The sequence below is a fragment of the Furipterus horrens genome, unplaced genomic scaffold (genome assembly GCF_987537825.1).
Source record: "Furipterus horrens unplaced genomic scaffold, mFurHor1.1.pri manual_scaffold_3, whole genome shotgun sequence".
Lineage (NCBI taxonomy): Eukaryota > Metazoa > Chordata > Mammalia > Chiroptera > Furipteridae > Furipterus > Furipterus horrens.
The window spans coordinates 30,770,577-30,796,631 of NW_028327173.1; the positions used below are offsets into that span (position 1 = coordinate 30,770,577).

The 26,055-nt window shown below is 36.7% G+C and overlaps 1 protein-coding gene across 2 annotated transcripts in view; it reads right to left on the minus strand.

The window, feature by feature from the left end:
* TESK2 (testis associated actin remodelling kinase 2) overlaps nucleotides 1-26,055 on the minus strand; it is a 113,265-nt gene that overhangs the window by 27,113 nt on the left and 60,097 nt on the right. For both annotated transcript variants that reach the window (XM_090269349.1, XM_090269348.1), the window contains exon 4: nucleotides 10,983-11,031. In XM_090269349.1, coding sequence (XP_090125475.1) covers nucleotides 10,983-11,031 — 49 coding nt within the window. The remainder of the gene's footprint in view (nucleotides 1-10,982; nucleotides 11,032-26,055) is intronic.

Here is a 26,055-nt window from a genome sequence, read left to right on the forward strand (position 1 = left end):
GGGTAAGTAAAATGAGGTATAACATTATCCAGGAAGAAAATCTTGTCACATGTTACAACATGGATGAACCTTTAGAACATTATGGTAAGTGAAATAAGCCAGTCACAAAAAGACAAATGCTATATATGATTCCCCTTCTCTGAGGTACCTAGAGTCGTCAAAATCACAGAAACAGAAAGTAGAATAGTAGTCACCAAGGGCTGGAGGGAGGGGAAAATAAGGAGCTATTTATTTTATTTCACTTTTTTAAAGATTTTAATTATTTATTTTTAGAGAAGGGGGAAGGGAAGGAGAAAGGGAGTGAAAGAAACATCAATGTGTGGTTGCCTCTCACATGCCCCCAACTGGGGACCTGGCCTACAACCCAGGCACGTGCCCTGCCCAGGAACCAAAACGGTGATCCTTTCATTCGCAGGCCAGCACTCAATCCCCTGAACCACACCAGCCAGGGCGGGAATGGGGAGCTATTTAATAGGTATAGAGTTTCAATTATGCAAGATTAAAGAGATCTAGAGATCTGCTACACAACATAAATACACTGAACACTATTAAACTGTACACTTAAAATGGCTAAGATGGTTTAAAAAATAGATTTGTATGTTAAAAGGACCACTCTGGCTGGCAATATGGACAATATGGATTTAAGGTGACGAACAAGACGATAGAGAGACTAGTTAGTTAGCAGTATGTGGCAAAAGATGATGATGGCAGAAGGAAATGGCAAATAGATTCAAGATATAGCAAGGAGGTAAAATGGACAGGACGTGGTGATAAGATGTAAAAATGGAAGAGGTCAGGGATGAAGGAAAAGAGAACTATCATTTGTAAAAAAAAAAAAAAAAAAACAACTGAGCACCATACTAATACTTTTGCAAGTTATTAATTACTCCCTTGACACAAAGTGTCTGTTTAATTAATTTGTTGAGTAGAAAAGAGACACAAGCAATTACAATAGGAAGGTGAAATGTGCTAAACTGAGGGTGTTAAGGAAAGAAGTGCTTGTGATTCACTTTGGAAATCACTGATCTAAGAAATTACCATCTAAGCAGAAAAGACCAACACAAAGAGCAAGTAAATACAAAAAGTACCTGTAGTGATTATGTTATCAGGTATAGGAATGCTGGAATGCCCTTAAAAGTAGTAAAAATGTGAGAGGTATATTGAGAGATCATCCTCCTTCTATTCTACTTGCCAAAGAACCGAAAGTAGAAACACCTCTCAAGAGACAACACAGACTGAATTCCTGTAAATGATACCACTTTTCAAGGTAAGAAAAACACAGTTGTCAAAATTTCTATTAGGAACAGGATAAGCCTAAACTCAAAGAGTTCTATGAATTCAACAGCCACATTAGTTCCACAATCACAGGCAAGATTAGGAGAAATATTAGCTAGAGATCCCCTAAAGCATTTTGTAAATCTTTCTGCTGTTTACCACTGCCAACACTGTGAAAAGATTGGTCAAAGGGATCGCCAGAACAACTGATGACCTTAAAAAAAAGGGGGGTGTTTGGGAAGCACTTAGGCGGAAGCCCAAACAGTGTTTCCATTAGAGGACAAAGGCAAGGATATTTATGAGAAAGAGAAGGAAAACGATTACATCAATAGAAAAAAGGTATTTTTATTGGTGCACATAAGCTGTAGTGATGCTAATTCTAAACAATGATAATTTTCAGTCCATTCATCATCTGTCAGTAGTCATAATATTTGCTTTCTTATCTTTGTCAACAGTTCTTCAGGACAAGAGGCTACTTTAGGCCCAGTCAAAGGTTATTTTGCCGTTTTAACGTTCCAAAGGTTATATATGTAGAGATAGATAGATAGATAGATAGATAGATAGATAGATAGATAGACAGATTTTTTACACACCTTTGAAAGAGGGAGATGTCTTTGTGTCTATCAGTTGAACTGATGGAAGCTCAGTACTGGGAGGCAGTATTCATTTATTCATCTATCTATCCATTCATTCAGCTACTATTTATTGTATGCCTTTATGTGCCAGTTATGAAGACTCAGCAATAATAAAACAGCCAAGCCCAAAGAGATTAAAGTCTAGAAAACACAATTATAGTCAGCCAGACCTTGGTTCAGATCCCAGATCCACTACTTGGCTAAGAGACCCTAGATAATTTCTTTCTGAGCCCTCAGAATGCTCACCTATAAAGCAGAAAAAATATCTATTTCATGGGATTGTGTGATAATTGAAAAGATTGGGGGAGTGGGTGGGAGCTTAGCAGGCCCTGGTACAGAGCATTAAGAAGAAAAATAACTTCTTTTTCTTCTTTAAAAAAATTTGTATTTATTGATTTTAGAGAAAGTGGAAGGGAGAAACATTGATTTGTTGTTCCACTTATTTATGCATTCATTGGTTGTTTCTTTTTCTTTAAGATTAAAATTTTTTTAAATTTATTTTTAGATATGAGAAGGGAGGAAGAAAGAGAGGGAAGGAAGCATCAATTGATTGCCTCTCACATGTCCCCAAGTGGAGACCTGGTGCACAACCCAGGCGTGTGCCCTGACTGAGAATCAAACCAGTGACCCTTTGGTTTGCAGGACAATGCTCAATCCACACCAGTCAGGGCTACTGATTGCTCCTTGTATGTGCCCTGACTAGAGATAGAACTTGCAACCTTGGCATATCAGCGACAATGCTCTAACAAGCTGAGCTACCCAGCCAGGGCAAAATAACTTTTGATGTCCAATAAATATTTCAAACTAAACCTTTTCAAAGCTGACTTCTTGATTATCTCCCATCATGTACTTCCTGTAGTCTTCTCCATCTCCATTAATAGCAACTCTATCCTTCAGGTGTTCAGGCCTGAAACTTCAGAGTTATCCCTGACTTCTATCTTCTTATACCCCATACTGAATGTATCAGTAAAGCCTGTTTTATCTATTTTCAAAGTAGATCCTGAACCACCAACTCCACTGCTACCACTCTGGTCCAAATTACCTTTGCACATCTCTCACCTTTTTTGCACAGTCTTTATTCACTGCATGGACTTTTTTGCAATAGTCTCTTCACTAGTCTTCCTGCTTTCACCCTTGCCTCCTTTTCATTCTAATTAACCGCACAGTAGCTAGGGTGATCCTGTTAAAAGTTGTCACACCATGTCATATCTCTACTCAAAAACCTCCAAAACATAGTCCAACCTGAGTAAAAGCTGGAGTTCTTACAATGGTCTATAAGACTCTGTCTGATCTGGCCTGTGTTTCCTCTCTGATTCCCATCTACAACTATTCTTCTCTCTCACCACTGCAGCCACATCACCCTCCTTGGAGTTCCTTGACCACACCAGGCACCTATCTGCCACCATGTCTTTGTACTTGCTATTCCCACTGCCTGGAAAATTATTTCCCCAGCCAAATTTTACACAACTACTTCCCTTATCTTCTTAGTTTTTGCCTTTTCTATAAGACCGTCCCTTTCCACATATTTGAAATTGCAAACTCCACAGCACTTGATACCATATATATTACTATTTGTTTTCCTATTTAGTCTAACTCCTCTGCCCATACACTGCTAATTACAATGTAAATTCCAAGAGAGCAGACATTATTTGTTCATTAGTACTGAACACATAGTAGGAGCCCAATAAATATTTTTTGAACAAATAAATGGCTAGAAGCTTTAAGAATAAAGTAAACTAAATGAACTCTTCTACTTTTTGTGGGTTAGACTGCTAACCTCAAATTCTTGTTTCTCAAATGTCATAAGGAGTTACTAAAAATAAGAGCAGAAAACGTACAATTTACTTAGAGATTTTTCATTACTAAATTACCAAATCAAAAAATTAAAAGTTACTTTTTCAAAAGTAAAGATGTCAGCATGTATTTAAAGGAATCCTTTTAGCTATTTTTACAAGTATAAATGAAATAAGCAAACTTCTAATTGTGAAAGGACTTGAGATGTAACATTTCACACTATCTTTAATTCCTAGTTCTTTCCACTGGGGCTGATTCAGCTTTCTTAGAGCTACATCTACACTAAACAATCAACTATAAACAAATCCTAAACATATACAGTTGACCCTTGAACAGTATGGGGGTTATGGGAGCTGAACCCTCTATGCAGTTGAAAATCCATATGCGACTTTTGACTCCCCCCTCCAACACTTTACTAAGAGCCTACTGTTGACTAGAAATCTTACCAATAACATAAACTGTCTATTAACATATATTTTGCATATAATGTACATTACATATTGTATTCTTATAATAAAATAAGCTAGAGAAAAAGAAAATACATATACAGTACTTACTGAAAAAATTCTGTATATAAGTGGACTCTCACAGTTCAAATCCATGGTGTTCAAGGATCAACTGTACTATGGGCACGGTCACAAAGGGCATTATTGCAGGCCCTATGTGATTTTGTAGGTCAGGAATTCAGGAGACTGAGCTCCATTAGAGAACCTAGGATTCAACATAACTTAGAAAGTGGAAGGGAGAAAAGAAGTAAGGGCATTCTATGTCTTGTAAGGCACATCTAAGGCCAGCATGTGCAGAAGACAGCAAAAACGACTCACCTAACTAAAGGGAGGGATTTGTATTCTGAAATCAGATTAGAGAGAGTCTGGAATACCAACCAGAAGTTTTTATTTTTTATTAAAATTTTTTTTAATTTATTGATTTTAGAAAGAGAGAGGAAGGAAGAGAGACAGAGAGAGAGAGAGAGAGAGAGGGAGAGATGTCAATTTGTTGTTCCACTTATTTATGCGCTCATTGGTTGATTCTTGTATATGCCCTGACCAAGGTTCAAACCCACAACCTTGTTGTATGGAATCGATGTTGTAACCAACTGAGCAACCTGGCCAGGGCTAAACAGAAGTTTTTAAACAGAAGCATCCTACTATCGAAGTATGCCTAATGAAGATTATTTGAGTAGTAGCATATCAAATTGAAGCAAAGAAAGACTAGAAAAAGGAAAACCAGCTACAAAGTATTCATAGGAATCCAGCCATGGAATGAGACTGTGGCAGGAATGGAGAGAAAAAAAGAATCAGCCCTGGCTGGTGTGGCTCAGTGGATTGAGTTGCCAGCCTGAGAACCAAAGCGTCACCAGTTTGATTCCCAGTCAGGGCACATGCCCGGGTTGCAGGCGCAAGAGAAGCAAACATACATTGATGTTTCTCTCCCTCTCTTTCTCCCCTCTCTAAAAATAAATAAAAATCTTTTTTTAAAAAACTGAAAGATATCAAAAAGAAAATATTAGGACAGGATTGGTAACTGATTAAATTCAAGAAATGAGAAAAAACGTCAAAACTAAAATCATATTTTTTAAATTTGGCTGATCAAGTATCCTAACAATGAAAATAGTATGACTGAAAAAGAGTAACTGAGCTAACAAGCTAAACTATATTGAAATAGTGGAAAACAGGAGGTGACAGGAAAAAAGAATATAAACTATAATGAATAACTATCATTCATATATATGGAGACGTGAGAGTTAACAGCATGGAGTAACAGCTGGACATTAAAAAATAGTTTCTAAGGAAGAGCATAGTAAGAAATTTCTCATTACTCCAGTCACTAAACAAGAGTTCATGAAAGACACTACAGTGAAATAAAAATGGTCTTTGAGATGTAGAGTCTAATAATTCACCTACCCTTGAATCAAAGCTGACCAATAAAATGCAGTTTAAGTGACATTACGGAACTTCCAAAGCCAGGTCATAAGAAGTCTTGCGGTTTCCACTTGGTTGGCTTTTACCTCTCATCAGTCACCGTAAAAAGTCTAACACTATCCTGACATCACCAAGCTGTGGCAAGCTCAAGCCATATGGAAATGACATAACAATGAGACACCATGTAGTGAAAGAGAGGGGCCAAGGAGCACCATGGCACCATACATGTGAATGAAGTAGCCATCTTGGAAGTGGGTCCTCCAGCTCAGCCACCCCAGCTGACACGTGCGGATTAGACTCAGCAAAGCCCTTCCGAATTCCTGACCTACAAAGTCACAAGCAAAATAAAATGATTGTTTCAAGCCATTACATTTTAGGGTAGTTTGTTATGCAGCAGTACACTGGGGAATAGCCTTCTTTGTTCTCCTGATAAGCCTAGAGCCTAGCAGAGCACCTAGCTTACAGCAGATTCACTTAAAAATGGTATGTATAAAGTGAATCTTTTTCTTCCCTTGTAGATGCTAATTCACATCTTTGTCATTTTCCCTACCCTCACCATTCCTTTAGGAAGTCATGAGGCACAGAGGCAATCATTGTTAGCATCTTCGGTGTGTCCTCTTAATAACCATGTGGTAGTAATAGCCTCCCTAAATCCACCCCATGCTTGAAAGATAGGTATGGCTATGCTACCAAAATTAACCCTAAGCACATACCAGATGATTTCACATCTGGCTTAAGGTAAATAAGGCCAGGAGAATACTCTGTACTGAGCCACACAAAAACAAGAAAAGAAGCAGGCACAAGTAATGGCAATATCACAGCAAACCAAGAAACTGGAATCGGGGTCTGGCTGTTCAATTTTATAAATAATGCATAAGTTTGGTCACTGAACCCACAGAGTTTCCTTTCATTGTAAGTTCTCTGCTTATATAAGGCTTCTCATAGGTCTGACAAAAAACAACTCAGAAACAACACATATCAACCCACATATGGAATTTCCAAAGTAGCTAATCTTTAATAAAGAAAGAAGGTGTATAGAGGGGGTGGAAACAGTGAGTGATAAGAGGATGAGTGCTATGTAAATAAAAAATTCTCTTCAGTCACCTTGCAGGCTGATCCATTCCCTCATGAGCTAAAAGTATTTCTTTCCGTACCAAGTATCTGCCAGACTGAGGAGACATTGCTGTAAACAGGCTACATCACCTCACTAGGCCATGCGATGGCTGTATTTATACCTGAGTGGTTCTCAGTGCCACAGGGGGAAAAGAAACAAACAAACAATAATTTCTCCATAGCAGAAAAGGCAAGAGACCACCAAAACCTACCTGCCATGCAATTCTTTTGCTGACTCTTGTGACCAGAGAGTATAATTACTTGAGACCCCTATCCCATAGCCTTATACTCTACTCATTCCCCAAATTCCCAGTCTTCTGGGCATTGAGAGGGTCTTCACAAAGAGGTTTCCCATATTGTTTGATTACAAAGATATTTCCTTCTTTGTGCCTTTCTTAATAAGATTAAAAAGAATAGCATTATGACATGACGGATAACCTGTCCATAAGTATCTCTCTCTTTTCTCTTTCTTTGCCAGCACCTTTGACCTTGTATGGGAGAGAAAACATATAGCATATAAGTTAGTGGCAATTATTTGAATGATAGCCAACCTTAGATAAAGCTGACAATGTAAAGATGGAGCAAAGAGATAGAAAGAAGTGGGGTCTCTGGATAACATCTATTCAGCTACTGATTCAAACCAACCTTCAACCTAATAAACTGCTGGAATTCCAGTTATATGAGTCTTATTGCTTAAAGGCATTAAACTACTTTTTGTTACTTGTACCCAACACATTCTAATATGTCCAATAACCAGGAAATATCTTTTCCAAATAACCCAAAATATATATCAAGTTAGCCAGACTCAAATACACATACTACACATACAAGAACCTGTGTGTGGAAAGAATATAGCCTTTGAAGTCAGATGAACCTGGATCCAAATCCTACTTAGGGGAAGTCACTTGAATTCCTCTAAGCCTTAGTTTTCTCGCCTATAAAATGGAAGAAATTAGGGGTGAATGGGGCAGGGGAGAGCAACAGGGGGAAAACTGGGACAACTGTAAAAGAACAACAATTTTTTAAAAAGGAGGAAAAAAAAGGAAGAAATTGGACTACAGAAATGTGAGAATTATGCTAATATACAAAAGCACCAGGTTTAGCACTTAACCGTAGTGGGTGTTTAAGAACTTAGTAGTTACAATTTTTAAAATGAGAGAGTCTTTACCCTCAAGTAGGGTAGAAAAGACAAATGATTTAATAATTGGGATATTTACAGGGTATGGAGGATTGTGACAATGGTTCCAATTCTTCACCCCTTACTGAATCCATGCCCTTTGACATGTAACTTTGCTCCCAATGTGGACTCAGGCACGTGACTTCCTTTGTCTAATGGGATCTTGGCCAAGTAAGTTTGAACATAAGCAAAGTCATGAAAAGCCCTTGTGCAAATGGATTGGCATACTTTTGCTATTCTGGTATCATCTTTAAAAGGACATGCGTAGGCTAGCCCACTGGTCCCAGAAGGAAAGATGGGAAACAGCTGGAGCAAAGCTGCCCCTCAAAGCCCCACCTAGAACAGACCACCGCTGATCCACTGATGCATGAGTACACAGTATCTGGCTGTTCCAAATTCAGCTAATGTTTACAGTTCCAATGAAGACTTGTGGAAATGGTTCAAGCCCAGAAGAGTCCAGATCACTAATAAATGTGGGAAACAGTCTCCCTAATAATATCGATACTTTATGGGCATTAACAAAAGTGATACTTGTCTACTGTAATTATTGACAAACTATTTTAAAGATTTTATTTTTATTTCTTTTTAGAGAGAGAAGAGAGAGAGAGAAAGAGAGGGGAACATCAATGTGTGGTTGCCTCTCACACGCCCCCAACTGGGGACCTGGCCAGCAACCAAGGCATGTGCCCTGATTGGGAATCGAACTGATGACTTTTCATTTCTCAAGCCACTGCTCAATCCACTGAGCCACACTAGCCAGGGCGACAAACTACTTTTAGAGAAATAAGGAATGGTGCTCACATTACTATTGAGAGCAGGCATAGCACCAATCAAGAAATATTTACTAAACATCTTCCAAGCTTAGTGCTGTGCTAGAAGTTTTTAGTAATTTGTTTTTATGATCCTTAGTGAAACCAGTAGCTATGCTGCCAAATCAAAATTATAAGGCAATTAAATGTAGGAGTCCCCAGAGATCTATGTCATGATGGCCTTTGCTGATCCCCTTCTAAAAATACCCAAGACCATTTGGATATTAGGACTTCATAACCATCAGCCTATTAACATCATAATAAAAAGTATTAATATCATAAGCTATGTCAATATCTCATTAATGATACTAGAAATGCATACTCACAGAACACCCACCATATGTTGTATATAGCTATAAACAAACTAAAAAGCAACAGAAAATACTATCTAAGTGCAACATGGCCAATGTTGTATTAAGATCATTCATTTCTGCCATTTTCATTACACCCCACTTGTAAATTTGTGACATGATCACAAATATTAAAGCATGTTTACAATATACAAGCCCTTCCAATGACCTCACATTTCAGAGAACAATGACATAAGCAGTGAGTACAACAAACAGTTTTACAATTATTAGTGTCAGAGCTCTGGCTGATAGGAAGCTTGAGAGAAGAAGTTGTCTTTGAAGAATTTATAGACTCATTTCGGAGAAAAGACATACAAAGAAACTATCTATTGATCTGGGATGCTGGTTATGGGTGTGTTCATTTATATAAATTGAGTGAACTGTACACTTTTCATATGTGTGTTTTTTCTGTTTTGCTTTACTTTAATAAAAGGTCTTTTAAAAATTTAATGACACTAACAACAGTATAGAACTAAGTATCAAATGAAAAATACTGACATTTTAAGAAGTTCAAGAGGGACTAGTCACTGCTAATAATAAAAGCTATAATAGTTAAAAATGTATTCATCAATTACTATATGCCAAGCACTGTGCTAAATAAGTACTTTACATTTCATCCTTACAACGTTCCTGTGGGGTTGTCATCATTTTATCAGCAGCAGCATTTGCCACAATTAATTATTCTCTTCTCCTTGAAACTCCTTCTTCCTTTCCATTCCAGGTTTTCTTTCCTCGTTGTCTTCCTACCTCATTAGCCACTCCTTAATCTGCCCTTCCCCCTCAACTTTTAAAATTGAAATACTCTAGGGCTTACCTACTGGTCCTCTTCTCTATCTAGACTGCCTATTGCAGGTACTATTATTATTTCCATTTTACAGATGAAAACACTGAGGCACAGAGAGATTCAAACCTAGACAATCAAGATTTCAGAGCCCATGCTCTTGACCACCTTACTATTCCACCTTCTTTGGCCTTCCAGGTAAGAGGTAGCACATAGCTACACACATTCCACATTCTGGTGCCCTCAGATAACTGAGAAAAGAGACACAGAGAGAGGCACATGGAATCCTCCTTCGTAAGATATTAAGGACTAATACCAGGCACCAAGCCAGCAGGAAACCAACACTCTTGCAAATTCTGTTAAACAATTGTCCTTCCTAAGTTTCTTCACTTTGTATTTTGGTACTTATTTCTCAAGGAGAAATGTGGAAACATTCTAGAACAGATTCTAAAATCTAGATGCTCATTAGAATAATCTGGAGAGCTTTTAAGAATATATATGTGCCCTATGCAGCCCTATTAAACCTAGAAGATTCTAGGAATCTGTGTTCTAAGAAGCAACCAAGCAAATTCTGAAAGCTGGGAACTCAGTACCTGAATTTGGGAAGTCTTTGTTCTAGAGAGGATTTTCTGGTCCTCAGAGGCTCAGTAATGACTATCACATATTTATCTGCCTTGTAGAGGCAGAAAATGAAATAAGAATAGAAATGTAAACTAATTTCATGGAGTAATGAGACTAATCAAGAAACTACAGTAGTGAAGGTGGTATTCTAGATCAGGACCTCAAACGTTTCCGGGTAGTCTGGGAATTTGTTGCTGTGATTGAGTCTGCAGCCAAGTGATGCCATCCCTTAGCTTAGGAGGGGGTCATCCAGGCAGCAAGAAACAATTCATATTTGAGCACTCAAATTCTCAGAGTATTTACCAAGTATTATGAGGGAATCCAAGAGTATTAAGATATATAACCATTGTCCTCAGGCAACAGAAGAAAGTATTGTTAACTGTCATTTTTGTATAAATAAATGTTCACACATTTTTCTTACATATAAGTATCAATCACTACAGAACCATAAGTTGCTGAAACTAAGGCAAAGAAGTCACCTTCAACATGTTTATTGAAGTCTTACCTCTGTAAGTGCATGCAATTGTCCTTGATGTACACATACACCCATGAACCTATAAAACAAAAGTTTTTTTAAACAAATGAAAAGGACATAAACATAACTGCCATACAGAGAAGCTAGTTTAGTTACCTATGCATTAAACATGATCTAATACCTGTGAAGTCTCCTGTACAACCCTATCACCTCTCATACTTTGATATCAGAATGGTAAATTTCTAAGTTTACATGAAATATCTGATTGTAGCAAGACCTACTGGTAAAAAGCAATGATGGGAGGAGTGGGGTAAGCCTTAAAAATAGCATGAGATAATGAAAAAAAAGCATCAAACTAGAAGTAACAAAACTCGATGCTGGTTTTAGCTCTGCCACTATCTGACTACGTGCTCACCACCACCACCACCACCCCGGCCAAAAAGAGTCACTCACACTAACCCTATCTGGGGCTAGTGTCCTCATCTAAAAAGTCAGCAGACTGAACTACCCAATCTGAAGGTCCGTAATTCACAAACAAACTGGGGGTAGCCCACATTTGCTGAATGACAAAGAACTTCCTTTATATTAAAAAACAAAAAACTTCCACATGTGATAAAAAGGAACTCAATAGAAAAATAGGCAAATGGCATGTACATGATTCACAGAAAAATAAGTATAAATGACTAATAAAAATATCAAAATGTGCTCACATTCACTCATAATTAAAGAAATGTACATTAAAACAAGGAGATATTGCTTTTTAAATCTATAAAATGAACAAAGATTAAAATTCATAATGTCCAGAAAATGAGAAAACATGAACAGAAAACACTATTGCGTTCTTGGCACAATTTTTTGAAATGGTAATTGACCACACCTAGCAAAATTTTAATTGCTCCAATAATTCCATTTCTAGGAATTTATCTTACAAATATACTCAATTTGGGTGAGCAAAAATTCATGTAAAAAGACATCTATTCCACCAGTATATATGAATCTAAATATCTATCAATGAAAGACTGGTTAAATATTTGTGGTATATTTCTAGACTGGAAAACTAAACAGCCATTAAAAAGAACAAAGTTGATCTTTATGCACTGATATGGGAAGATATCCAAAATATACTGTCAAATGAAAACATTGAGCTACAAATCCCATTTGTGTAAAAAAAGTTCATAAATTAATTTAAAATATCTAGAAACATTAATAACAAGTGGTACTGAGGGGGAAAAGGATGAATATTTTTTAGTGTACACACATATTTTAAGTTTTTTTCAACCAACAGGTTGTATTTATATATTAAAATAACTTTTAAAATAAAAACCATACCATGCCAAACCACAAAAATAATTAAGTAAATAAGTAAACAGCATAAATCAATGATTATGACTAATAAACATAAAGTGGGATAAGACAAATGTCATAAAGTCCATGACAACTGGGTTGGCTCTCACTAATAATACTCACAATTCTCAAGTAAGTTCTAGTTCAGAAGAACAAAGAAAAGGGAAGAGACTGACTACAAGTGAGAGTATTGGCACAGCAGTGGCTGTGCTAGAAAGGACCAAAAAGTTCCATGAAGGCCATGTCCAGGTCATATTCTTCCTTGTGATCACAGCACCTAACAGTGCCTAGCAAATAGTATGCACATTCAGTAAACAATTGTCGACTGAAAATGAACTGAGTGAGGGAGAGCACCTAGTCAGCTGTTTTAACAGCAGAGCTTTAAACATATGCTGCTTCAAGCAAAATTACTGGTGTGGAAATTTCAGAATTTCTCCAAGAGGTGGTTTCTGGACCACTAGTTTTTTCTAAGTGCATCCAGAGACTTAGTGGGAACTTGAGAAAGGAAGGAACTGAGGAAAGATCTAGGCAGTACTAAAAATGGGATGCAGGCTCCAATGACTGAGTTGAAACTTACCTCTGGCTTGGGAAGAAATGGAAAGCGAAATAGTAGAGTGGTTAAAAGGGCTCTGAAGTTAGAGGGTGTGGTTCAAACCTTACCTCCACCCTTTACTTGGCAAGCATTAGTTTCCCTTTCTGTAAAATAGGATAATAACCCACATCACTCTTCTGCAACTGTTCCTTACTACGGAAGATTCAGAGTCTTATTTATCTCTGCATTTCCAGTACCTGGTATAGCATCTGGCACACAGGAAGCGAGCTCCCAGTAAAGATTTGTTGAATGGCATGAATGATTTTTATGACCTGGAAACAAGTTCAAGCTCCTCCCTGAGATGGAAGGTTTTACGTACTGAAGATCATCTTTCCAGAATCAGCTAAAATTTCTTCTTCTCTATAACAATCTCCTGGATGTCCTCCTCCACATTGCTCTTCTCTCTTCCTTTCCTTCTCCTTCTCACCCCACTCTGTCCTGCACAGTACCGCTAGCACTTTTGACCCTCCTTTGAAAGACTGCTCATTAGCATAAGTGAAGTGGTCCAGGGTCTGGAGTCAGGCTGCTTGGATATGAATCCTGGCTCTGTTACTTACTAATGGCCTCTCTGTATTTCAATTTCTTCACATGCAAAATGGGAATGTTAATATTACCTAACCCATATGGTTACTGTGAAGATGAAATGAGGTAACTTGGGCTGCTGGAACATAATAAGCACTAGAAAATGTTAGCTACTCTTCTTCCTCCTTTAACATTTCTGACTCCAGACTAATGTAAAGGTCTGTAAGAGTACAGAGCTCATCTCATCTATTTCTATATATAGTGCCTGAAATGCAATGCTTTGCAGGTAAGATTCTAACAAGCATTTCTTGAATTACAACAAAACAAAACAATAATCATCAAGTTAGCTTCATGATGTAAACTCAATTTATAAGAAAGAACACTTAAGAGGCAGGTACAAGGCTGGAAAGCCAAGAGGTATTTATTTTATTCAATAAATTATTTATAGAGAAACAAGGCAGTAGGATTCTACCAGCAAACAATGGCTACATTCTAAAGTAATGGGTCTCCTAGAAGCTGAAAAGACCTGGTTTCAGTGTGACTCTCTACTTCTTCCCTCCCCCACAGACCCACAGTCACTGTGATCACGTCATCCACGGAGGCATCACAGACAGAACATTCAGGAGGTACTGGCTTCATGCGACAGTTTTCTGTCTGCCTTCTTCCACACCCATTCCTCTCATCACCACATCACAGTGGTGTCGCACAACAGTCCTTCTGTGTGAAGCTTTTCTGCCTGACCTCCTCGACCTCATTTCCTTTCCTCCACTACCACATCCAAAAAGGTGTCACAGAGCTCGCAAGCTGAGACACATTAGCTTTATATTGGATGAGGAGCTTGAGCAGAATCAATCATTCCAGTTGCTATAAACAGAATATACTTTAAAAGGGAAATATTACTCATCCTTAACAAGGAAGTGATATATGCCTAGAAAAGCATTTAATATTAACCATGTTTTCACTTATTGTGGATAAAACCTCAGATTTTTTTGGGTGGGCGTATGAAACAAGACCTAAAAAATTACATCCTGAATGATTCTTATTCTCTACTACCACCACCCCAAATCATGCCAGCTAGAATTACTTAGCTCAAGAAGGGGGCACTTTCTTAATGCATGTGCTTGAGAGGAAATGATTATTCAACTTCGTTATTTTTAGTTTCATATTACACACACTTTTGTGTTGAGAAGGAGGGAGAGTTGCTCTTGTTTTTTTAGATGAGTACTTTATAAATTTTAATGTAAAAGTGAATCACCTAGGAATCAGGTAAATTGCAGACGCTGATCCTATAGGTTGGGGGGTAGGGTCTGAGAGTCTGAATTCCTAATAAGCCCCCAGGTGATGCTGATGTTGTTTAGTCCATGGACCACCCATTAGGTAGCAAGGGTCAGTCTATACAAAACACAACTGATCTCTATAGTTGGTAAGACTACAGGGAACTCCCAACTCTTGATACTACTAGGAAATTCCACTTTGACTAGAGGCTTAATTTGCCTCAGTCTTTCCTGTAGCATGATTTACCATTTCCCATAAAGTATTATTACCATGCTTTTCCATACTTTTGCCTTCTCTCAGGCTGTTCCCACTGGCTAGAATGCTCTTCCTCCCTCATTTCCACATAATTTCTACCCATCTTCAAAGCCTAGTTCAAATACTTCCTTTCCCATAAAATAAATTTGGCTCCCTTCTGAACTAACATGCTTCTGAACCACCAAGGCACTCCTTCTGCACCACTCTCCATGGCATCGTCATTTCCCACTTTGGACTATGTTTAATAACATGCCTACTAGACATAATCTTCTTAACAGCATTCTTTTGCTTGGCATACACCAGTTTATAAACTTGCTGAGTAAATTTAAAACAACTCTGACCACTCAGAAATTATTCAGTGCCTACCATGTGCCAGGCATTGGGAATGATTATGATTATGGTAACAACCATTCCTTAAAGAGCACTTACTATGGAAACATATTCTAAGCACTTTATATTATATCCATTTAATCCTCAAAACAACGCAATGAAGTAGTACTTTTATTATCGCAATCATATTGATAAAGAACTGAGGCTCAGAGAAATTAACTCACCCAAAGTCATTCAGATCATAAGTGACAGAGCCAGGAGTCCAACCTCAATAGTGTCTGTGCTCTTTATCAGTATTATATTACCTCTTCATACAGTTATAAAAGGAATATAAAAATGAAGTATAAAGGGATATAAAAACAAGACACAATCCCTTTCCTTAAGAAGCTATGGGTTACTCAAGAACTTTTTGTGGCAGCTCATAGCTCCTGATCAAAGACCAAATTCCTTAGCATGTTATTCAAGAGTATGAATGATCTGACTCAAGCCTCTCTTCCTTATCTTCTTTCTATTATATACATCACCTGAATTCTCTACGGTTCAGTTATATAATCTGCCACTCCTAAGTATGTTCTGAATTCCATATTGTTGCTACAATGAGTCCATTTGGAATTCATTTTTCAAAGCTCCACCAATCCTTAAAAACTCAGTTCAAGAATACCTCCAAATATTGATAACAATAATAATAATAACAATAGCACCAAACAATTATAAACCATTTTGTGTGCCACATTAAGTCATTTAATTCTTAAAATGGCCCTTTGAGGATGGTTAGAATAATTCCTATCTCACAACATAATTTCAAATACTTCCCTAGACCAAACACTGAGTTTCGGCCAGTGGTATAGGGTCAGAAGTGGTTATATGATTTCCAGGCCTCTCCCATAAAAACCTCAACACTATTCTCCACATTTTATTCTTTCATCTGCCAGCAGATACAGAAGATCCAGTGGAGCAATCTGAGGCTCTCTCCTTGGTAAAAAAAGAGCTCCCTGTCCACTTCCATCCAATATGCATTGGACTGGGATATAAGTAAGAAACAAGCTTATAAGCCAACAAGATTTTAAGTTGCTTACTACAATGGTTAGCCTAGCTGGATTAAATACACCATGTAGTTTTGTGTCTCTATATATATCTAAAATACTGCATTGTTCAAAGTTAGTGCTTAGTAAATATTTACTGAATTAAATTAAAAGTTAAAATTCTTATTCCAGGGCAGGACCTTTCCTACTGTTAGCCAGCCATCTTCAAAATGAGAAATGAGCAAGATTATTCATTAAAGTATGGGAAGAAAATATTTTTACTTATATTATTTTTATATAAAAAAGAGAAATTGAGATTTATTAATACTTAATATGGATTATTAGTAGCACCCGGGAATGTGCTCAAAAATGTTTTTCTAAGGAACTAGTATAAATAACCCATGGACATGGACAACGGGGTGGGGACTGACTGTGAGAGAAGGGGTGGGCTGGGGGGGGAGCAATGGGGGAAAAAATCGGACAACTGTAATAGAAAAACAATAAAAATAAATTTAAAAGAAGAATTTTTCCTAATGGGACACTGTGGTAGGCAGAAAATGTCCAAAGATATTCATGTCCTAGTCCCCAGAACTAAATGAATATGTTCTGTTATACTGCAAGGGGAATGAATTAAAATTGCAGATGCAATTAAGGCCGCTAATCAGTTGACTTTGAAATAGGGAGATTATCCTAGATTATCAAAGTGGGTCCAATATAATCAAAATGGCCCTCCAAGGTGGAAGAGGGAGGCAGAAGAGACAGTGTCAAAGGGATACAATGCAAAAAAGACTCAATCAGTCATTGCCGGCTTTGAAGATGAAAGAGGGCTACAAGCCAAGGAATGCAAGCAGCTGCTAGAAGCTGAAAAAGTAAGGAAACAGATACTCCCCTAGAGCCTTCAGAATGGAACACAGCCTTCCCAAAGCTTGATTTTAGCCCAGGTAAGACCCACATCAGACTTCTGAGCTATCAAATTATAAAATAATAATATTGTGTTGTTTTAAGCCATCGATTTGTAGTAATTTGATATGGCAGCCAGAGAAAACTAATAATAGATACATAATCAAAAATTTATGGGTCACTATCTTATGCCATAATGTTTACAAATCTAGTTTGGGCTTTGATACTTTCTAAACAAGCATAAGGAAAATAATATTATGTTCCTTGGTGGTATTTACATTCAGTCAATCAAATATTGAGCTCACAGTTCTGTATAAAACTCTAAACTAAACATTGAAGTTTAAATGTTGTTCCTCCTCAAAATTTTATTATCTAGCCCTGGCTGGTGTGGCTCAGTGGACTGAGCACTGGCTTGTGAACCAAAGCATTGCTGGTTCAATTCCCATTCAGGGCACATGCCTGGGTTGCAGACCAGGCCCCCAGTTGAGGGTGTGCAAGAGGCAACCACACATGGATGTTTTTCTCCTTCTCTTTCACCCTCCCTTCCCCTCTCTCTACAAATAAATAAATAAAATCTTTTAAAAAAAGGAAAAGAACTTATTTTTTTAATGTTATTATCTAAACAGTAGAGTGAGGGAGAGGTATGAGAGTAGTCTAAAATACATCTAGCTATTCTCATTCTGCAACAAACAAACAAACAAACAAACAAAACACTGACAGTGTTGTTAGACTTGCATCTCCTCAATATTGCATAACAGGACCAAGTAAGAGTTCTGTGACCATTATATCAAAGCTGTTAAGAAAATTACTACTTATTGCACACCTACAATACATCTGGAAACTGTGCTGGGTGTTTTATATGCATTACCTCAGATGAAATTACCCCCATTTTATCATTAGGAAAATGAGGTTGTTCAGAGCATTTAAGCAACTTGACAAAGGTTGGAGAGGGTACTACAATCTGGATCTGTTCGGCTCCAAAGCCCATGTTTTGTTCTGTGACAATGGGTATAAATGAAAAAAGGCCAGTGGTTCAATAATAACTTTATTTTTGATTTATAAAAAAAGAACTGGCTTGCTTTACAAGCTTTTCTACTGCCAACTTTGAGCAATAAGCACCATATATATTGTAGGAGAGTTATTTGACTTGTAGTGGTCTTTTCAGAAAAAAATGTCTGACTCCAAAGTTATGGCAAAAACAATTAAGAGGCCTGAAATAAACCTACAATAAAATATTAGAATATGGGCATAATGTTTATATTAATGTTTTCTGAAAGACCTACATCTGAGACCTACTGAAAATGGTTTACTTTACTTTAAAAACTATTCCCGGAAGTTAATTATATACTTTTACCTGATTTCCTCCCATAATTTTGAAAGGAAAGGTCTTGTAACATACTCTACAGATTCCACTAAGCTTTAACATGTGGCACTAAAAGGAACTTCTTTTCATTTACTCGCAAATAAAGCAAAGATACCATCGCTCTCTTGGACTCGAAAAAAATTACCAAAAAGGAAAAAAGAGAGGAATGGCTTAGATCTCAAGTCCCAAAAGAGCTATGAATCTAGACCCATAAAAAAAAGCAATAATATCCTTGGGTAGGATTTGCTGCAGTTGAAACATGTTTTAGAGATATTATATGATTGAAAACTGGTTGTGCTACGTCCCAGATATGAGGATGCATAAGGAAAACTCAGCTGAACAGACATTAACCTCCAGACTCTCACATCAGGTGACACTAAACAGAGCTTGTTCACTCTTGCTTTCTCTTTTCTGTCCCTGGTTTTTATGGTCCAATTTTAAGACAGCTAAAGGCAGAATAGACATTGCTCACCAATCACCTGATCACGTCAATAGTACTACATATAATAACAAAAGAACCAATCACGTTCATGGTCTAATTTTACTTTTTTTATTTAAATGAAATTATACAAAAATCTAAAAAGTTAAAATTAGATCTGCTTGCTTACAAATATTAAAGCAGTTTAACAAATACAAAACATCTCAGATTTCTGTGAGAAAAATATCCTCTAGCTTGAATAACAACTAAAAGTAAACTGAGACTGAGTTCATTCTGTATTTTATTTCACAGAAAATTTTAAACCTCATTGCTCAAAACTGCCATGCAAGCAGCAAAATACCGAGACTCCTGACAAAGGCAGAACTATTAATACATATATGCAGGGACTTTAAATGTCTCCAAAATGCTGTTTTAAAAAAATATCAAGGAAGTTTAGAAGAGGATATCCAGAAAAGCAAGTATCTAGATTGTCTCCCCAAGCACTGAAAAAGCTTCCTCCTTCCCACTTATCCTTTAAGATCACTCACAAAGTCAGACCAAAATAGCAAAATATAAACACAAACTTCAATTTATGTGAGCACATTTCTGAAACAACACTCTCACAATGATTTATTTCTTTCCCCTCTTTCAAAGTGGGAGAAATATATAGAGGAAAAAGAACAATTTAATCTAACAAACATGTATCAAGAAATTACTATGTATAAGGTTTGTGCTCTCCATAGGTAAACAGAACACTTAAAAAATATTTTACTGCCTGTCACATATATTCTGGTACAGTGCCGGTTAAAGAATTCAGATGAAGTAGGGGCTATAGAAAATAAACATGATGGTCCCTTAATTTCAAGGAGTTAAAAAAAATAAAAGGAGTTCACAGACAAATAATAATGATGGATAACATTTATTGTGTAATTACAATGTGTCAGACATTGTTCTAAGCACTTTACATGGAGTTACTTCATTAAACCCTTATGAAAATATTATGTGGTAGCTATTATCTCCATTTTACATTTTTAAAAAATTGAAGAGAAATTAAGTGGCTTGCCCAAGGTCACACAACCAGCAAATGTCTGAGTCAAAACAGGATCCTAAACTCAAGCTTTCTGCCTATATAGCCTCAATATGTGATGCTTCAGAAGATTATGATATTAAGAATAAAAATAATTAGATTTAATGCCTTGCGCTGTGATAAGTTCCTTCTGTATATTATCTCATTTAATTCCCCCATCAACCTGCTATGGAAGTACTATTATTCCTCTCTACTACACAGATGAAAAAACTAAAGTTATGGAGGTACATAATTTGCCTAAGGCCCCCAACTAAGATACATAAGCATCTTGAACCTCTCATCTAAATTTCAGACTTCTTTATTCAACTGCCAACTTGATATCTCCTGATCTCCACCCCTAAAACCTGTCCTCACGCCAAGTCTTCTCAAGTGTAATTGCTGGCAACTCAGTTCTCCCAGTTGTTCAAGTCAAAATCCTAAGAATCATCCTTGATTCCACCTTCCTTTGTGCTAATATCCCACACCCAATCCAGCAGGAAATTCCGTTGCCTCTGCTTTCAAAAATATCCAGAATCTAAGTACTTCTTCACTTTTGCTGCTACTATACAGTCCAAGCTACCAAGGACTCTCTCTAGATGACTACAATAGCTTCCTAACTTAATTGTCATCGGTTATATACTTACATAACTTCAAATACGTACTAATGAGAAAAAAAAAAAGTACCCTGGCCTGCTTATACCACCACTGAATCCTACCTACTCCCCAGAGGGAACCACTTTCAATTCTTAGCTATTCCTTTATTTACCATCATAGCTCTAGCTAACATACATATTGTGTTTTATTTATAATGCTATTTCTGACCTTCTACTGTCTTTCCAGTGTGGAGGCAAAGGATTTAGGCTTCTTAAATTAATTCCCTTCCAATATTTTTATAAGACAATTATAGGTAAAATCAATACTGAGAAGAAATAAATCAAGACTCAGCATTTACATTATTATGACTGATTATAATCACTACTAGCCCAAGTAGTATGATTATATTTTTATTTCTTGCACAGATTTTGTTTTCCCTGATTTTTCATTTGCTTAGTTATTATATGCCTACCACTAATTCTTTCCAAAGCCTCCAAGAGAATTGTAAAATTCTGCTGCATATGAATTTTGACCCTTTCAAACACATCTGGAAATCTATAAATTCTTTCCTCAAAGTCCCCCTCCCAAAATCTCTCCTGGAGCTCTTGATCCTTCTGCTCCAATCTGGACTACTTATTCTCTAGACTGTTGCCCAGCAGTCACCCTAGGATTTGCTTTCATCATTCTACTCCCTTCTTTCTAGATCCTTCCTTTTTATTTTGTTTTATTTACCCCCTTGTTTTGATGGAACACATTTTCCAGTAGCTTTATTTTAAAAAGCACATGAGAAGCAAAATCTTGCATATCTGAAAATGTCTTTATTCTACCCTGATGCTGGACTGCATAGTTTGGCTGGATATAGAATTCTAAGTAGGAAATTTTCTCAGAAAGCACTGTTCCATTGGTCTAGCTTCCAGAGCTGGTGTTCAGAAGCTGATTTTCAATCCTCTGTATGGTATCTGTTTTGGATTTTTCTACTCTCTGTTTGTGCTTAGAATCTTATTTTAATTACTCATATTCTAAAATTATATAAAAATATGCTCTCAGGTGGGTCTTTTTTCATTCATTGTGCTGGGCACTTAATAGGCACTTTCAACCTCGAAGTTTATGGCCTTCAGTTCTAGAAAATACTCTTGTATTTGTCAAAAATAGACTTCTTAGATGATCACTTAATTTTCTTATTTTTTCTCTTTTATTTTTCATCTTTGATTTTTTTTCCCTATTAATGGATGATTTCTTCAATTTTATCTCCTTGACCTTCTAATTCAAATAGTTTTATTTATTATATTTTTTAATGTCCAGGAATCTTTGAGAATCTTTGTGGTTCTCTAATTATTCCTATTTTATAGTATACTATTCTTGCTTCATGGATGCAGTATTTTCTCTTATTTCCCAGAAGAAAATATTTATAAGATGTTTTGGTGGTTACTTTTTAAAGTTTTCTTGTAACTTGGGGCTATTAAATTTCTCTAAATCCACCAATTCCCTGGCAGATGGTGGGGGTGAGGGTAGAATGCGGACCATTCCTGCCTGCCTGAGAGCTAAGCAATAGATGAGGACTAGAAGTACAAAAAGCCTCACCATTCAGTATGCAGACTATTTCCCTCCTCTCAGTATAGCACTCCTTCCCTATCTTCTGTCATGTTAGTTATTTACCTAGTATGAACCACTTCTGGTTCAATTTTTCTCCAAAATTAAAACGTACCGTGTCAGTATAATTAGAGTTAACTTATCAGTTGCAATGAATGGGAATGGTGACTTGAAGGCCCAGTTTCTCCCTCAAAAGACTTTCAATACTCCTCCTGTTTCAGCCTAAGCCTGACGCCCACCTTCAGTTCCAGAGCTTTTGTTGGTTTCTGTGTTGCAAATTGGCTTGCTTCTAATTGGTATCCATTTTTATAGATACTGTTTTATAAGCAATGGAAATACAACAGTGAACAAGATAAGTTCTACCCTCAGGGAGCTCACCCTAGACTGAAGGCTACAAACAATAAACAAATAAATGAACATGATAAGTTTCAGAAATGATATGACTTATGAAGACAAACCAAAGAGGAGGGATAAATAGTAATATGAATGCTATTTTAGGCAGGCTAGCCAACAAAGTCTCTTTGAAGAGCAGATATCTCAGCAGAAGCATGCCTTATGATTCTGGGATAAAGACATAGGAAACAGGGGAAGTAAATACAAAGACCCTAATGTGGGAAAAAGGTTAGTGTATTTGAGAAACAAAGAGGCCGGTAAGGAAGGTTAGAATGGTGTAATATAAAGGAAGAGTGATCAGAAATAAGGTCAGAGAGTCAGATAAGTCAAATCATTCAAGGCCTTGTACATCAAAGCCCAGAGTTTGTATTTTATTTGAAGGGTGACAAAAGTCATAGAAGAAAATTCAGCAGGGGGTGTGGTATGATCTGATTCACCTTTTTAAAATTCAATCTGGCTATTGTGGGGCAAGAGGGGAATCTAGGAGATCAATTAGGAGTGCGGGCCTAGAATCATGACTGTGGAAGTGATAAGAACTAGTCAGACTCAGGACATATTTTAAAGATAACGTTGAACCATATATATGATGGTTTGAAATAGAGTGTGAAGAAAAGATATTAAGGACAACTCTCAAGTTTTTGGTCTAAGTAATAGATAAGTAATGGTTCCATGTGCTGAGATGGGCATGGTCTAGAAAGAAAAATGATGAATAGCGGTCCCTAATAGGTACTCAATATATGGTGGCCATTGTTTATATTAAAAATCATTTTGTATTACATATAAATTATATATTTTTAACATTAAAAAAAATTTTATTGATGAAAGAGAGAGAAACGTCAATTTGTTGTTCCACTTATTTATGCATACATTGGTTGATTCTTGTATGTGCCCTGACAGGGAATCAAAGCTGCAACCTGGTGTACCAGGACAACGCTCTAACCAACTGAGCCACCTGGCCAGGGCCAATTATATTTCATTAAAAATAACTTATTAAAAACTTATCTACTTTCTGATGTTGTACAATTTCACTACCTCAAAGACAATGACATTAATATTACTGAAGCTTAGTCCATATTTTATTTTACAAAATTTTTCTGGTTATACAAAATTAGAACTTAGACTCAAGTCCTAAGTCATTGGGCCTTCTACCTTGGTACAGAGAAAAGAAAATAATGTTAAGATTCCTTACTAATTATGCTAGTGTTACAAAATTTGCATTGAGGGCTATATGAAACTCATACCTCCTTACTCACTAGGATTACAATGATATAATCAGAAAGTTCCACTTTAGTCCATCAATTTTGAACATTTCCCATTTAGTCTGGAATATACACACACCTCTGAGATAATATATTTTTTAAACTTAATCATTTAAAAAGTATTCAACATTAATTCAACGTGATTTCTAAGCACTGATCAGGTCCACCTCCCTAATTAAAAAGGAGAAACCAAAGCCTATAAGTCAAATAACTTGTCCAAGGGAACATAATTAGTAAATCATGGAGTCCTGTTAAGCGCATAAGAGGAGTAGTGGAAAACAGCTAGAAAAATAGATCAGACTCTAACTATGAGTCTAAAGAATTTTTTTTTTCAATCCCACTACCCCATAACCTGCTCCCCCCTGCCCCTGCTGTCATCTTGCTCTCTATCTATGAGTCTGTCCCCATTTTCTTTGTTAGTTCAGTTTGTTCATTAAATTCCACATATGAGTGAAATCATATGGTATTTGTCTTTCTCTGACTGTCTTATTTCATTTAGCATAATGTTCTCCAGGTCCATCCATACTGTCACAAAGGGTAAAATTTTCTTCTTTTTTATGGACAAGTAGTATTCCATTGTGTAAATGTCCTTTAGTTTTTATATCCATTCATCTACTAATGGACCCTTGGGATGCTTCCATACCATGGCAATTGTAAATAATGCTGCAATGAACATAATAGGGTGTTTATGTTCTTTCAAATTAGTGTTTTGAGTTCCTTTAGATATATTCCCAGAAGTGAGATAGCTGGGTTGAAAGGCAGACCCATTTTTAATTTTTTTATTTATCTCTATACTGCTTTCCACAGAAGCTGCACCAATCTATATTCCCACCAACAGTGCAGAAGGAACGGTTCCCCTTTCTCCACATCCTCACCAGCACTCGTTGTTTGTTTATTTATTGATGATAGCCACTCTGACAGGTGTGAGATGATATCTCGTGGTGTTAATTTGCATCTCTCTGATGATTAATGACACTGACATCTTTTCATATGTCTATTGGCTATCTGTATGTCATCTTTGGAAAAGTGTCTACCCAGGTCCTTAGACCATTTTTTAATTGGGTTGTTTGTTTTTTTGGTGTTGAGTTTTATAAGTACTTTATAAATTTTCGATATTAACTACTTATCAGCTGTATCAGCGAATATGTTCTCCCATTCTGTGGGTTGTCTTTTTATTTTGTTGATGTTTTTCTTTACTGTGCAAAATTTTTTTAGTTCAATGTAGTACTATTTATTTATTTTTTCTTTTGTTTCCCTTGCCTGTGGAGATATATCCAATAAAATATTGCTACGAGTGATGTCTGAGATTTTGCGGCCTATGTTTTCTTCTACCATTTTTATAGTTTCAGGTCTAACATTTAAGTGTTTCATCCATTTTGAATTTATTCTTGTGTGTGGTGTAAGAAGGTAGTCTAGTTTTATTTTTCTGCATGTATCTGTCCAATTTTCCCAACATCATTTATTGAATCAACTATCCTTTAGCCCATTGTATATGCTTGCTTCCTTGTCAAATATTAATTGACTATAAAGGCATGGGTTTATTTCTGAGCTCTCTGTTCTGTTCCATTGATCTGTGTCTGTTTTTATGTCAGTACCATGCTATTTTGATTACTATGGCCTTATAGTATAGTTTGATATTAGGTAGTGTGCTTCCTCCAGCTTTGTTCTTCTTTCTCAGGATCTCTGTTGCAATGTGGGGCCTTTTATGGTTCCATATAAAGTTTTCAAATATTTGTTCTAGTTCTGTGAAATACGTATTTATCTTCAGAGAGAGGGGAAGGAAGAGAAACACCAATGCATGAGAGAAACATCAATAAGTTGCCTCTTGCACACCCGTAACTAGGGACCAGGCCCACAACCCAGGCATGTGCCCTAACTGGGAACAGGACCAGGAGCCTTTCAGTTCACAGGCTGGTGCCCAATCCATTAAGCCATACCAGCCAGAGTCATCGTTGGAATCTTGATAGGAATTGCCTTGAATGTATAGATTGCTTTGGATACTAAACATTTTAAAGGTGTTAATTCTTCCTATCGATGAACATGATATGTGCTTTCACTTACTTGTATCTTCTTCAATTTCTTTCTTCAATGTCTTATAATTTTTGGAGCATAGGTCTTTTATATCCTTGGTTAGGTTTATTCCTAGGTATTTTATTTTTTGTACCAATTGTGAATGGGAT